The sequence below is a fragment of the Mustela lutreola genome, chromosome 7 (genome assembly GCF_030435805.1).
Source record: "Mustela lutreola isolate mMusLut2 chromosome 7, mMusLut2.pri, whole genome shotgun sequence".
Lineage (NCBI taxonomy): Eukaryota > Metazoa > Chordata > Mammalia > Carnivora > Mustelidae > Mustela > Mustela lutreola.
Window position 1 is genome coordinate 52,899,736 of NC_081296.1, and position 15,918 is coordinate 52,915,653.

Here is a 15,918-nt window from a genome sequence, read left to right on the forward strand (position 1 = left end):
TAACACTTGAGCTGAGCAGCCTTGGGAGTGCTCTGCAAAGAGAGACACTTAAGTCCCCCATCCCCCAAGCTTTCTGGTATCCACTACCCCCACAGAAGTCTGTAGAGCTACTTTGCCTCTTTCTTCACAGTGTCCCTCCCTGCAGGGCATGTCAGGCTTGCGGGTGTGGAGGGTGGCACCCAGCAACTAGAGCATGGAGAGGAGTGTTGGCTTTGACAGCCTCCTATGTCCCTGAGCTGCTGCATAGGGCTGTACTGGCTTCCCCTGCCTCCTTCCAGAGATCTCTCCCAGCAATGAGGCAATAAAGAGAATCCCTCTCCTCTCAGCCCCAGCTGAGAATCTTACAGATTCCAGGACCCCTCCATAGTGTAGGGGAATTCCAGTGGAGTGATGTGGGAAAACTGGCCAGACTTACTCATTACAGGCATAGAAGAAAATCCCCTAATCCTCTCTGGGCTTGCGAGTTCGTCAGGGGATATTTGCTTTGGCTGAAACCCAGGGAGACAAGTAGGCCAGGAGCTCTTTGAAGACAGGGTCTGCACCTGGACTACCCCTGTCTACCCTGTAGTACCTCGCATAGAGTGGGCACATGGTGGGCAGTACTTAGCAGGAATGGGCTGATGTGATCTTGGTTTTCTAAGTCCAAGATGCTGGAGGCTGCATGGAGCCAGCTGGAGAAAGTGATCATCCTTGTGCCTACCCAGACAGGCCCAGTGTCCTGTGGCCCAGGGCTTTGGGCAATTTCAGAGCATTTTGACCTCTTCCGTTTGACTAAATATAAAGCTAAAAGCCTCCTTTCTAAGGCAACAGTCCCAGGTTCAGGAGAAAGGAAGGAATCTGGCCCCAAAACCCCACCTCCATCTGTTTCAGACTCTAGATAGAATGCCCATTGGAGATACTACCACGTTTGTGGACATACTGGGTCATTGCCCAAACTTTCAACTCTCCCCCACCCCAAGTCAGACACCATCACCTTCTAATGTATTAAGAGGGCCCTTCTAACTCTGGAAACTGGGAGGGAGGGTGCTCTGAGGCCTTCAACAAGGAAGCAAAGATGGAACAGGGCTTGGAAACAGCCCCAGGGCCAGTTTCTTGAGGTGGCTCAGGCACTGGGCTGAGAAGAGGTTACCCTTGAGAGTTTAGGAAAGTTACTGTTCCTATGACCAAAGCCTGGTGAGAAAGATGGGAAGGAAGCTCTGGGGAAACGGAAGGAGACTCCTAACATAGCTGCTCAGAGCTAGGCACCCAGGAAATGACAATCTCATAAAACCCCATCTACTTTTCCCAAGTAGGTTTTTGCTCTCCACCCCCACTATCTCTCCAAGAGAGTCTGAGCATCGAGCCGCAGCAGGCAATCCTACAAGCATGACCACCCACGTTGAGCAGTAAACCCGGGTGCCCAGGATATCATGTGGCTCCTCCTGGGGTAGGAGAGGGGACGCTGGGGGCATAGCCCTTACCTGAAAGCGAGTAGTCAGTGCTGGTCATCCTCATGGCAGGTGTATAGGAGACACGGGGCGCCAGGTCACGGCCTTTCTCTTTCTGTCGCCGCCGGCGCCAAGCAAACAGGCCTAGCAGCACCACAATGAGGAACAACAAGAGGACGATGCCCGTGACAGCACCCACCGAGTGTCGCTCTGCACCTAGCGCTGGGCTGATCTTGGTGTAGGGATTCAGCTCCTCCATCATGAGGGCAGCTGTGGATGGAGAGGGAGGACCTGAGTCTGGGGCAGGCATGCTTGCTCTGCAGATCCTGGCCCAGGGCCTAGATTCCTCTAAATTTAAGGGACCTGGGTTCTGGTCTTTGGCCCTGTTCTTCAATCCCTGTGTGATCCTATCCCTCACTATGCCTGTTTCTTCAACTACCTCCAGAGGATGGAGTTCCAGGTTTATGACAAAGAACAAATGTGATCATGGATGGCAAATAAAGTAACAACGAATGTTTACTGAGTACTTTGTTCTAAAAAGTGAGTTAGAGATATTCACTGATTTGATCTTCCCAGCAGCCATAGGAGATAGGGACTATTTAATTATTTCCCTTGCACAGATGAAGAAACTGAGTCATCGCAAGGTTAGATAACTTACCCAAGATCATATAACCAGTAACTGGTAAAGTCAGGTTCCTCAGGAGTTGGGAAAAATTGGACTCAGGCCATGTCCTTGCTTATCAGCTGTGTGACTCTAAGTCCTCCGTTCGCTCATTTGTAACATGGGGACAGTAAATCCCACCCTTCGCAGGGAACCATGAGCACCGTATGACAGACTGGCAACAAGAGTGTGCCTTTGTGCCCAGGAATACTGTCCACAGAACCCCTCTTGATGATGGATGTGTGGGCTAACTCTCCACGCTGATGCTAAGCCCATGGTGGAGGTCATCCTGCTGGCCGGCTCTCCTTGGCCATCATCAGCAACTGGCCAAACGGAGCTAGCCAGCATCCTCAGGGAAATAACGCCCTGCATTATCATTCTAAATAGCATCAGAATGCAATGGAAATGCCTTTGGCCCCCTTTCTGTTATGTGAGTAAATTGAAAGCCTATTTCTTACTCCCCATCTTCTAGAACAAACAATATATTCCCTTATTTCCTTGCAGCACTTCACAAGGGGTTTGTATGTATACAGAATCATTTACTGAGTGCTTGCTTATGTGCCAGGACTGTGCCAAGTTCTCTATATTGTCTCAACTTGGTCCTCACAACCATACTATGGGGTGTCCTCTGTAGACCTGGAGCCAGGGTTAAGCCCTTTTGGGCTCCTTGGCCCTCAAAAGAGCCTTGTGTTGTGCTCGAAGACAAGGATTACTCTCTTCCCACTTCGCATGTGGAATAATAAGCCCAGTAAAAGGAAATGACCTGCCTAGGACATCTAGCAGGTAATGACACAACCAGAACTGGGCCTATCTTCAACTGTCCATTGGCTCTTCCACAGGACGAGCTTGTGGTTCCCCTTGTTTGACTCACAGGAAACTTGTCAAGGATGAGCTTGGGGAAGCCGTGACCGAGAGGCTCCTGCACCACCTGCCTCCCTGCAACACACCCCTTCTGCTTTCCTTCCAAAACTGAATAAAGCAAAGTCGCAAGCTGTCCTTGTGAAATCCAGTCATTCCCACTGGAATCTCCCTAGGTCCTAGCCCCCGGCCTAGGGACTCTCCACCTATGTATACCTTGGTCACACCGGATTCCTTTGAATCCTGAGCTGCAATAACAGGTGCCAGTGACGTGGTCACAGGTGGCATTGTTCATGCACTCACACAGCTGCTGACACCCGTAGCCAAAGGTTCCCGGCGCACATCCTGTAGAGCATGAAGAAGAAATGGACAGACGGTGAGACACACCCACTCTCCCCCTGCCACATGGGGCCAGCTGTGATTAGGCATTTCCAACTGTAGGAGTAAAACCTATTTCCCTGTGGCTCCCACTGTGGGCTGGTTTGATTCTTGGGGGTGGACGGAGCACCTCTGCCCTGAGTGTGGGGGACATCCACTTCCACTTCCTCTGTACTTGACACACGTACGCAGCATCTTCTGCATGCGGGGCCCTGAGCTGGGCACCACTGAGGCTTCAGAGAACTGAAGATCTGCCTCCCTTTATTCCCTCAGGCCTCCGTTCTGCTCTCAGCACCACTCCCAGCTGGAGGAAGCCTCGCTACAAACATCCATGTAGGCATGACCCTCTTTAGCCCTGTTTCTTGGAAGCTGCTCCAGAAGTCCAGGAACAGGAAGGGGACAGCCCTGAATGAGTAGACTGGCGGGGGTCGGGGTGAGGCTTCCCTGGCAGGAGGCCGATGCCTGGCACCAACACCAAGGGGCAGGGGTAGGGATAGGGACAGCTTACTCTGCTCACAGTGGCGCCCGGTGAAGCCCGTGCGGCAGGTGCACTTGCCGCTGATGTGGTCACAGCTGGCGCCATTCTGACACTGGCACACACGCCCACAGTCCTTCCCATAAAACGCTGCAGGGCAGCCTGGAGAAACAGGGTGGGGACAACTGCAGCAGTACAGTTGGGACCAAACCTGTTATCTGCTGCCTCTGAGTACAGGGCGAGGCCCTTTGAGACCGAGCACCTCACCTCAGCCATCTCTGCATGGCAGATGCTCAGGCTGAAGGGGTAGGGGTCGCTGTGAGGAGTCCTTTAGACAAAGGTGCCTTAGCACGGAGAGGCCAGGCTGGGGTCCGCCTGCTGCGTAGCCACAGACTGTTCCTCCCTCTCTGGGCCCCACTGTCCACGGGCTCAGGTCTTGAGTGCTGGAGCGCCTTAGAGTCCTGACTTCCCAGGACTTGGGGCTCTTCAAGCCCGTGAATCTACCCAGCTTTCCTACTCCTTGGGTGGGGTGGGGGCAGCTGCTGGCCCTTGGGCCTGCGTCGTCCCTCCCTCCACAGGCCTGGACGATGCCCAAGGCAGCCAGCAGGCCGCAGCATGAGACTCCGAATAGCTGGGAGGCCTGAAGGCAGGACTTACGCTGCGTGCAGAAGAGTCCAGTCCAGCCAGGGGTGCAGTGGCAGGTGCCGTCCTCAGCGCTGCAGCTCCCCCCGTTGTGGCAGCTACATGTGTGGAAGCAGGCGGGGCCCCAGAACCCTGGGGGGCAAGCTGGGGGTGGGTGGGAGGCACAGGGTGAGGGCAAGGCAGAGCGAAGCAGACAGAAAAGGAGAGAGGAAGGGGGATGGCCCATCAGCTGAGATGCCACCACACGCCCAGCTGGTATTCCCCGGCTTTCCTGACACGCTGTTCCCGGAACTCCTCCACTCACCTCTTGGCCCACTTACCCGGGATTCCCATGAGGCCCAGATTCTCTGCCCACTCTCCCAGCTCTGAGGGCTCCTGAACTTCCCTTCTTGGGGGACTGGCTGTGATCTGGAGCGTGTGGGTGGGTGGGTGTGGTAAACTAAGCATAGCAGTTTACAGTGTGAACACTGTGTTAACTTCCCGTGACGATGGGGGCTTCCCCAGGATAAGGGCCTCCCTTCTTTGAGCTGCTGAGCTCCCTGAGGATGACACTTGTGTCTCCACCAGAATGGAACTTCCCTCAGACCCAGTCATCTGACGGGGACCTCACTAGGGGTGCTGTCCCCATCTCACCCATCAGATGGGACGGAGATTAGGTGTCCACCTTTACACTGTGCGGTCTCTGGGTACACCTTCTAAGAACAGCCTCTACAATGCTTGTCCAGGCTATGTGCCCAAGACAGCATTCACATGGGTCACTCAGGGGATGCCCTCACCCCTCTGAGGTGACTGCCCTGGTCTCACCCCATTTCCAAATCCCAGTATGCTAGTCCCTGCCCCTTCTTCCTCCCCAACCAAACCTAAGGGCTACTCCTTACTCAAGTGCTCATGGAGTATTAATTCTCAGTGGCAACAACGGTATTCCCAACAATGTCAGTACCTTTCATCCTAACGGTAATAACACCAACAATCAACCCTAATAACTCATCATGTTAACTATGGGACTCTAACTGGGACTCAGGTGGACATTCCTGTCTACAGAAGGCTTCAGTCCTAGGAGGTGGAGGCACAGGGGCAAAGAGGTTCCGGGCAAGGAGGAGGGTGTGTTTTGGGGCCTGACTCCTGGTGGGGGGCATTGCTTGGGCAGCGGCTTACCCTGTGAACAGTCCTTGCCAATCCATCCAGGGAAGCACTGGCAGGAGCCATCGATGGGGCTGCAGGTCCCGTTGTTGGCACAGGAGCAGAGCTGGGCACAGTCTTGCCCAAAGTGCCCTCCAGCACACACTGTGGGCACAGGATAGCCTGGCACCTGCCCTCCCACCTGTTCCCCTCAGACCACCATCCACAGCTGCTGCGCCCCTAGAAGTTCCGGGCCCTAGCTGGGATGGCCCCGGGGCTCCCAGATCTGGGTGGGAACTGCCCACCTCTACAGCCCCATTGTCCTACATCTGCACTTAAATGAGTTCCCCTCTTGGGCCCACAGCTGCATTCCTCTGGAGACTCATTAAATGATCCCCTTTGAAGGCACAGCAGGTAGAGTCGCTAGACTGGGGCCTCACAGATGGAAGCAGTGAGGCTGGGAATCCTGCCTCCGCCCTCCAGTCGCCCTCCAGTCGGTGCTGCCCACACTGCCCTGCAGCCTTCTGCTGTTACCACATTCTTGCCGGCATCACTGATCCACAGGCACGAGGGTGGACAATGTAGCTGGAAGGAGAGGGACGGGTGCCTGGGGGCAGGTCGGGCTGCAGTTAGATTGTTGGATGACTGTCTCTGCCTCCCATTTCCTGTCTCTCCAAATGCCACCCGTTCCTCAAGCCTTCCTTCGGCCTCTGGACAGCCTTCCTGGGCTCACAAGGTGCTCTCTTCCGCGGAGACCGTGTGGTATTGCACTTTGAGTCCCTTGCAGGGTTGTGGTCCTCACCCTGCCCTGGAGGACTCCTTGGTCCCTAAAGGAAGGGTTGGTTTCCTCAACCAGGCTGCAAGTTTCTATAGAACTAGGTCTGCGTGTTCCTTGAGCTCCTACCTCTCCTTTCCCTGCAGTTCATCCTCTGCTTCCTACAGCTTGAGCGCTCTAAAGCACAGCTCTCTTCATGGTTCTTCTGTGCCCTGCTCCAACATCCACAGTGGCTCCCACTGCCCCAGAATAAAATCTGCTTCCTAACGATGAACACTTAAGCGACTTCACCTGGAGACGGCCCCTCTCTCCAAGACACAGAAGCCACTGGCCCACACACCACATTCTAATTAACACTCCATGCCTTCGCTACAGCTGTTCCCCTCCAAAGCTTCCCTGACCCCCCTGTCCAACTGTGGAAATCTTACCCTGCCTATAAGACTCATTTTATTTTTATTTTTATTATTTTTAAGTAGGCTCCATGCCTGGTGTCAATCCCAGGGCAGGGCTTGAACTCAGACTCTTGAGATCAAGACCTGAGATGAGATCAAGAATCAGATGCATGGGGTGCCGCCTGGGTGGCTCAGTGGGTTAAGCCGCTGCCTTCGGCTCAGGTCATGATCTCAGGGTCCTGGGATCGAGTCCCGCATCGGGCTCAGCCAGCTTCCCTCTCTCTCTCTGCCTGCCTCTCCATCTACTTGTGATTTCTCTCTGTCAAATAAATACATAAAATCTTAAAAAAAAAAAAAAAAAAAGAATCAGATGCATAACCGACTGAGCTACACAGGCACCCCTAAGACTCATTTTAAATGCTACCTTCCCCATGACCCCCTTGTAGTGGGCTGCCAGTCCTTCAATAATCCAGTCTCTTCTTCCTTAGAAGTAGAATCCGGAGTTTGAGCTGGGCTTATGGCCACCTGCAATAATCTTAGGCCATGTGACTACACTCTGGTAAGTAGAAATGCGTGTCTGTCTGTCCATTGCTCATCCTTGTTGAAGGATAATGTGGATTATGGATAAGAACTGTGGAAGAGGGGGCTGGAGCTACCTTCCATCAGAGGTGGAGGCCACATGCCGTGGTTGGCTGAAAAACAGGTCAGAAGGAGGCTGGCCCCTGACCCCTTTGTAAGCGACCCTACTTCTGGATTGCTTCTTGCTTGCTTGCTTGCTTTCTGAGGGAAATAAGTTTTGTCAGTTTCAAGCCAATTATTTGGGGGGTTTTTACATCACTTAAAACTGAACTTAATTCTGATTCACCCATCATCTCAGTTCTGGGCAGCTATGTCCCTGTTCGAAGCTCCAGACTCTGTTAGTTTCTTCCCTGGTCTTCTGTTACTGTGACTTGTGAGCTGATTTCAGGCCAGGCCTGAGTTCTGCCCGTGTCTTTGTCTTCCACGATGCCCGGAAAAAGCAGGCATGGTGGCTGAATGTATGGAAGTAAACTGGACCCCCCACAACCCCCAGGTCCTGCTGGGGAAGACTGAGCTCCAAATGCCCCCCTTAGACCACAGGCTTAGTGAGGGCAGGGGACTTGGCTCTCTTGTTCTTTGCTGTGTCTGAGTGCCTAGCATAGTGCCTGACGCATAGCAAACACTCAGGAAGTCTTCCATAATGTCCAGAATAGGACAATGACCTTCCAGTGAGTTCTCCTGGGATCATGGACTCTTGCCCCTTTGAGCTCTTCTCAGTTCAACCTTCTCCCCTCAGAGTCCAGCTGTAGCCAGCCCTCCATCCTCGAAGAAGGCTTCATTGCATTCCTATTATGGAGCAGGAATTCCTGGAACCCCCAAGGCCATCAGTCGGCTGAGCCACGTAGAGGACCATGGGAAGGTACTGATTCTTGAAGCAAAGCAACTTAACCACAACCCAGTTCTCTTAAACCTTGGGCTCGCACCCTCTTCTTTATGCCACGCTGCCTCCCCTTGCCAGCCCTTCCCCAACCAGATAGCCAGCAGCTGGAGCCTAGGATCTGTGTCAACCCTATGCCTTTCCTGGGCATGATCAGTGGTTGGGACAACTAATGAAGGCAGCACGGCACACCCGGGTCTCCAGTCTAAAGCCTTGGGTTTGGGTCTTAATTTTACATATGCAGTCAACAAAAACTTCTATGGCACTTAGATGCGCTGGACACTGTTCAAAATGCTTCGCAAATATCAGTTCAGTCGACCTTGTAATACTGTTGATATTCAATATTTTCATTATTATCCCTATTATTAACTCTACTTCACAGATAAGGAAACTGAGGGACGGAGAGGTTAAGCAGCTTGCCCAAGGTCACACAGCGAGAAAGGTCTGCCACTTAATGGTTAAGCACCTTTAAGCAGACCGCATGACCCTTCACCTTTGAAACAGGGTCTGTACCCTGCACTCCCTGCCCTCAGGCCCTGGTTAACAGCTGTGGGGAGGGGGATGGCTCTTGTGGGCCCTGTGCCTCCCCTGGCAAAAACCTTAGCTCCTTCCAGGGCAGATGATGCACATCTTGCTACCTGTAGCCCAGATTCCAGCAGGTCGCCCAGCCTCCTCTTCCCTGCCTCTGGGAAGTACTTGATCTGGGGAGCCCATTCCCCAGTCCTGGCCCTGGATGGGGAGTGGGGTGTGCTGCTCCACCTACCCACCTCCCCCACACCAGCTCTGAGCTTCCCTAACAAGACAGTCTTATCTTTGAAGTCCTTCTCACCCACATGAGGCAGACAAATTCACCTACAGAGCTGCTAATGCGATCAGTCTACTACATTAATTGGTTGACTTCTTAGCTGAATCAAGAGTGAGGCAAAAAGAGGGGTGGTGGAAAAGGGGGCTGTGAAAAGAAAACATCTGGTTATATTTAATCTATGTTTAATGATTCTGCATAAGCAGTGTCTGTAATTTGTAACTCGCTGGAAAGCCGGTCATTAGAAAGTGTCAGTTCAATTTTTTACAAGGTTTGAGACTTAACCAGGGCAGTTGCCATTAATAGCAAACTCTATTAGATCTATATGGGGAAAATACTCATTAGGCCAGCGGGCAATAAATCAGACATCGCGGGATCTGAGCGTTACTCCTCGGGCTGCTCAGATCCGAATTTAGACCCAGCCTATCTGTATTGACGGCTGGGTCTCCGATGTTTAATAAGTAAACCTCGACGTGTCAGGTTATGATTAAACTGTCTTAGGAGGGCTGCAAGCAAATGAAACTGTCACATATGCTTCCCTGGGGCCCAAACTTCTCATGACCTCAAAGCATCATGGAGTGAACTTTCCACTCATACATATTAACGGCCCATACACTTACAAAGCCAGCCCAGCTCAGTGGTGATTATCCATCAAAAGAATCCGTGCCCCTGGGAGGGAGTGAGCTCTCAGTGGAAGCATTTGAGCACAGGCCAGATGAGATTCTTGCACAGATGACCTTGAAGTTACTTTCTGCTCTAAGTTTACCTTAGTCTAAGATCTTTTTGCTCCTTACAGGATCCAGGGCAAATTCTGCAACCCTGTGTTCTAAGCTGTCACAAGGGCCCCAGACGTCCTTCCCAGCGCCCTCTGCTGTTCCTACCCAGTCCCCCGCATCCTTCAGCCGCTCCCTTCTGCTGGATAGTCGCATGTCTACACCCAAGCTGCCTGCTTTACCCACAGTGCCTTTCTTCTGTCTGTGCCTCTCAGGCTGAGGCCTCACTGAAGGCCTGCAACAGCATGGAGCCGCCCCCCAGTTCCGCACAGCCTTAGCATCACTGAGCTACGGACAGCAGTAAACAGCACTATGTGCTGTGGCCAGCTTCTGCCCTCACACTGGGTGTTACAGATGCAGCAGTTCTGTGACCCGTGTTAAGGCTCTGGTACCACGGAATCCACCACGGTGGAGACATTTAGATCATGGAACTTGCTTGCAAATGTTACAAAGCAAGGCTTTCCCCCCCCAGGGAGCCAGTCGAGCAGCACACCAATGCAAGTCAGCGTTAGCTCCCTTTTCAAGCCCTGCTGAGTGGTGGAGGCTGGCTGGAGTTGGCGTTGTGAAGGATTCTGCCGCCGAGACAGGAAAGTGTGCCGTGAGGGATCAGTGATGTCGGCCTGAGTTGGGGGCGGTGGCAGGTGGGGGGAGAGCTGGGAAGCTGCCATCTCCAGCCCCTGCCAGAACTGTCTCCTCTGAGCTCCCACGTCATCCTCTGCCTTTACCACTTGGCACTCAGCATAAGCCATTTGGGGACACTTATTATGCAGAACTCATCTACGCTAATTTCATTTCTCATCAGCTCTGGAGTTGGAACTTCCCAGCTCTTCCACGTCCTAGCTATGAGACCATGGAGAAGTCATTTAACTTTTCTAAGCCTGTTCCTTGAACTGCCTAATAGCTTTGTCTCACACCTGGTGGTGACCAAGTCTCAGAAGGGTACGCCTGAGTAGGATGAGAGTCCCCAAGCCCCTCTTTCCAGCCACTTCCTTCCCAGGATGCCTCACCTCCCAGGCCTACGCTTGCCTTGGAGACGCTACCTTGGTTGCAGAGGGCTCCAGAGAATCCCGGGAGGCACTCACAGACGCCGCTGATGTGGTGGCAGGGTCCACTGCTGTGCACGCAGAGGGGACATGGCTGGGCGCAGCTATGGCCAAAGAACCCGGGGGGGCAGACTGGGGATGAAGTGGAGATGGCAGTCAGCAGCCTCAGGGGCCCCAGTCAGTTTGGCTGCCCATCCTGTCCCACACAGGGGAGAAGGCAGGATCCCCAAGAGTATGGGGAGAGGGGTCCCCACCCTGCACCCTTTCTGCAGAGAAGAGCTGTGGTCTGGTCCAGTTTCCCCCAAGGAGTCGGGCTGGGACCAGAACTTAGGGATGGAAAAACCAGCACAGGGAGAGAGGGGACTTGAACGGAGGGGTTTGATGGGGGCTGACTCTGAGAGCTCAGCCCCTCTTAGGCCAGGACTTGTTCCAACAGGGAAGGGGTGGGGAGGGTGAGCCATAGAGAGGGCGGGGGGCTCAGCCTTACTTCTCTGGCATAACGGTCCTCGGAAGCCAGGGGCACACTCGCAGCTCCCATCTTCTGGGGAACAGGAGCCACCGTTCTCGCAGCTGCAGGAGACGGAGCAGTTGGGACCCCAGCGGCCAGGAGGACACATGCTGTCACAGCGGATACCTGTGGGCAGAGGTAAACCTGGGTCAGTGGTAAGAGGAGTGAAGGCAGAGGGAAGGATGCTGGGAAGGGGCCACCTGCAGAATGAAGGGGTGGGGGAGGGCACAGCACATCTGGGAATGTAGGGGAAAACTCCAGTCCAAGCTTGGCTGGTCAGGGAGGGCTTCCAGGAGGAGGTGATGCCCACAATGAGTCCTAAGGGCCACGGAAGAATTTACCAGGTAAAGGAAACTCTCTGTGCAAAAATCACGAGGCAAGAGAGAGAACCATCCCTTAAAAGAAAACAGCATAGTGTGGCTAAGCCACCAAGTACAAAATAGCAAGAGATGAGACCAGGTCAAGAACGGACCAGGTCATGAAGGGCCACCTTCCTTCTTAACATCTTAGCTGCTATCCAAGGTTAGGCTTGACAGAAACCAACTGTGGAGCAAGGGAGCGCTGTTACGGGGCCTGCTGCAGCCGTGCCCACCCACGTTAGCCCGGGAACTACTGATCCTTTGGGTCCCAGCCAACCAGCCCGAGGGTACCCAGACAGTGGCTGGGATCTTTCTGGGTTCTTTTGACCACAGCCCTCAACACAACGTGGATTTTAGATCCTACGTGCACACATGTGTATGCGAGAAACCAACACTTTGCGAAATGACATTTTTCTGTCCCTGGATGACACACTCTGATTCTCTATACTGCGATGTATTCTATTAAGAAAGAGGAAGAAGGCCTACAGGGTCTTTCTGAGCTGAGACAGACTGAGTATGTATGGAGGTGACTGCAGCCCAAAGGCTAGGCAGGAATTTCAAAAGGTCTGAGCCTGGAGGGCCCAGCTTTGGGGTGGGGTTTCCTCTTGGGCAGAAATACTTCTAGGCTGACATGCATTAGGCGAAGGAAGGTGTGGGCCCAGGAAGCTGGCTTGGCTTGGGAAGGCGAACATCAGAGGCTTAGAGAAAAGTGGAATTAGTTTGAAAATCATGTCTGCCTTGTTATGGGGACAGGGATTATGGGAAAGACACAGAAAGGGGGAGGAAGACTCGGGCCCGGCAAAGAGAGCCAGGCCCGGCAGCAGCAGGAGAGCAGTGGGACCAATTTGGAGGCAGGCTGGAATTGTACAAGCCCACCCGAGCCCGTGGGAAAGCGAGGGAAGGCTGAGCAGCCAGAGAGAGCGGGGGGTGGGGGGCGGCAACAGGCTTTTACTCATCCCTGCAGTGCTCATCTAGTTGAGCGCCCACATTCCCTCCCTGTGACATCTCAATTTGGCAGCACCGGGAGGGCTTTTGGTGCCACTCTCTGAGAGATGAGGCCTCTTTGTGAAGGTAGGGAACCTGGCCGGCACACTTCACCCCTTGACGGAGGTCTCAGGGGCTAACCCGGGACAAACCCTGCTGACTGACCGAAGGGGAGCCTGGGGAAGCCAGAACCATGAGCCTGCTCGAAGCTTTGGATACAGCTTTAAGTCTCCCCTTCTCTGGGAACACAGAAGCTGTGACCAAGGAATTCTTCTGTAGGAAAGCCAGGATCAGACCGCAGGCCGGGTGACTCTGCTCTTTCCTGGACTAGGGCAGAGCTCTGGCACCTGATAGGGACCTCAGACCCCACCTGGGCCCCAGGCGCTCACTGTAGGCTGACCAAGGCTCCTGGGGCAAATGCTGTTCTTTCCTAAACCCGTCTGCAGGCACCGCCGTGATTCATGAAACCCAACGCACACCAAAGCCCCCTTGACTCCATGGTAGTTCCTTGCCATGGCGTGTTCTCCCCATCAACAGATATTTTAAAGTACAGCTACTCTTATGTGTGGGACCCTCGTGTGTGTGGCAGCTCCTTGCTATCGAGTGTTCTCCCCATCAATGGATATTTAAAAGTACAGCTACTCTCATGTGTATGAAAAGTTTTTTCACATCACAAAGGGGTCCTTTTCCTTGGGAACTGAGAACCATAGCTGTAAGGAGGTTATGCTGATGGCAGGTGGCAGCAAGGGGGGTGGCTGTTGGAGGTTTTCATATGTCCTAAGAACTCCCTGGAACTTAAGGACACTGGTACTTGAGTGGGGAGAAGGGTCCAGGGTTTTCCCCTGCATGGAGAGCCTGGGTTCTACTGGAGTGGCCAAAGGGGCCGCCCTTTGGCCTGTGGGAGGGTCTTCCAAACATGGCTTCTGAAAAGAAATAGCTTCACCAGGGGTGCCTGGGTGGCTCAGTGGATTAAAGCCTTTGCCTTTGGCTTCAGTCATGATCTCAGGGTCCTGGGGTCGAGCCCTGCATTGGGCTCTCTGCTCAGCAGGGAGCCTGCTTCCCTTCCTCTCTCTCTCTGCCTGCTTGTGATCTCTGTCAAATAAATAAATAAAATCTTTAAAAAGAAAGAAAGAAAGAAAGAAATAGCTTCACCAGTTGCATTATCTAAGCCCTGTTTTCCCAGTAGCTAAATAGAGATAATAATCCCCCTCAGAGATCCTTCCCTGTCTTATCCCTAGGGAATCTCCCTGCTTTATTTTTCAGGACTCGCTACACATCCATATTGATGGTTGTAAAGTCAGGCTAAGAATCCATGTATCGTGACCTCAAGTTCATGCCACAAGGTCAGCAACTCAGCAGCCTCCATCCTTCAGGGGCTGCTAAGGGTCCTCCTTTTCCAGGAAGCCTTCCCAGATGTCTGCCCAGGGATTCAAGCATCTCTTGGAAAGTCAGTGGCTTACAGCTTTGTCCCTGCCTATTATTTGAACGTTTCAAACGCAAATCTTATCTGCCCTGCTAGCAATTTGAAGGCGGGGAACATGGCTTATTGACACTTCTGACCCTCCTTATTTGGTGCTCCTAGTGGACAAGGCACCATCTGGGTTATCTTTACTTCTCTGATGCCCAGTATGGTGTCTGGCACATAACAGATATCTAGAGACTATTGTTGTTATTGAATTTTGCTATTTACTGCTGAGCCTGACGCAGTGCTGGATACGTGGTAGTTGCCAACTAAGGACCTGGTGATTGCTTAAGTCAATAAATGCTAATTGAATGAATAGATGGCTCCTTCTTACGATGCAATCCCGTGTCCCCATCCTATCAGCACTAATGCCCTGAGATCTTGGACAACTCCCTTTCCTCATCTATAGTCTGAGAAGGTTAGAATAGATCACCTTGGAGGTTCCTTAGCTTCAAGGGTAAAAACCCATATATGGTTACAGCCCAGCTTCTTTCAATTTACTTCAATAGACATTTACTGAACACCTGCCATGTACAGGGCAAAGTGAATGAGACACGAGGACACCTGTCAATGTCTGTGGCTTGTGTGGGCAAGGGGAGAAGGCCTGCGTATATTTAGGGCAGAAGAAAACCGGTGTCAAGCTGGTTTTGAGCACTGTGCCAGGAGTTGGGAAGACAGGGATAGACTTCTTGGGGCAGGAACGGCCCCGGAGGGTTCACAGAGTAGCAGTCCAGGGAAAACCTGCGTTCCCTTCCTTTCCTTCCCTGATCTCCTTTTAAATGACAAACCCCAGGACATCATTCCCTCCTTTGAAATGACTTCAGGACCATATTGGGAAAATCAGCTTTCTATGAGAACAGCAGAGGCCTCGCTGAAAAGTCGTCCATCAAAGACAGAATTTTTAAGCACCAGCCATCATTAAAATCTTATCGGTTCCCTTGAAATTAAGGCCATGAAAAATTAAAGTGGATTTCCACTTGGCTCCAGCTAGGAGTCTGGGGGGCCAGTGACTAAGGCGAGGCCTTACTCTGTACCACAGGGCAGGCCACGAGCCAGGGCAGAGATGCTTCCAAGGAAGCAATGGCCCTGGCCTTCCGCTGCTCCCACTTTCTAGTGGTGGGACACAGAGGCTGCTCAGTAACCTGGTGCCAACGCTGATCTGAAGACCCACGCTGCCAGGAATGCCTGTGTCTCTCTCTCTGCCCACCACTCTGGGACTGCGTGCATTCATATGGCATGGCATTTATTAATTACTTCCTGAATTCATGGGCTGCAATTATTGAGCACAGCACCATGCCCTGTTAGGACTTCCATGTATTAACTCATTTAAACTTCAAAATGACCCTGTAATTGTGAGGACTGTAATTATCTGCCTTTTATGGATGGAGAATTCAGGCCGTGAGAGGCTAAAGGGCTTGCCCAAGGTCACAAAACCAGGTAGTCTGGCTCCAACTTGGTGTTCTTAACCACCATGTCATCTGTCTCTCAGTGGGTGGCAGGCAGTGGACACCGGGGTGAGCAAAGCCCTGCCTCCGGAGAGCTGCTGGTCTAGCTGGCGAGGCAGATATTAAATAAATACTTGAATGACTGTTCAGTGACAGTTGATGTAAGTATGGCAAAAAAAGAAAAGTGTAGGATATTACAAGCATTAGGAAGAGGGTCTCTTACATAGTCTTGGCCGGGCTGTAATGGGGACAGGGCATCATCAAGTGCAGAGAAAAGAAAAGGGCACACATTCAGAGAAGCACATGCAAAGGCCTGGGGTCAGGAAGGTGGTCGCCCTAGGTGGCTGCTAGGTAGTGAG

General features: G+C 52.6%; 1 protein-coding gene across 20 annotated transcripts in view; it reads right to left on the reverse strand.

Annotated features, from left to right (window-relative positions):
* The window catches only part of MEGF11 (multiple EGF like domains 11), a 343,613-nt gene that overhangs the window by 15,991 nt on the left and 311,704 nt on the right, over positions 1-15,918 (reverse strand). For all 20 annotated transcript variants that reach the window (XM_059180860.1, XM_059180847.1, XM_059180846.1 and 17 more), the window contains exons 14-20: positions 11,289-11,435; positions 10,799-10,933; positions 5,597-5,725; positions 4,457-4,585; positions 3,833-3,961; positions 3,163-3,291; positions 1,461-1,697 (exon numbers count right to left, since the gene is read on the reverse strand). In XM_059180860.1, coding sequence (XP_059036843.1) covers positions 1,461-1,697; positions 3,163-3,291; positions 3,833-3,961; positions 4,457-4,585; positions 5,597-5,725; positions 10,799-10,933; positions 11,289-11,435 — 1,035 coding nt within the window. The remainder of the gene's footprint in view (positions 1-1,460; positions 1,698-3,162; positions 3,292-3,832; positions 3,962-4,456; positions 4,586-5,596; positions 5,726-10,798; positions 10,934-11,288; positions 11,436-15,918) is intronic.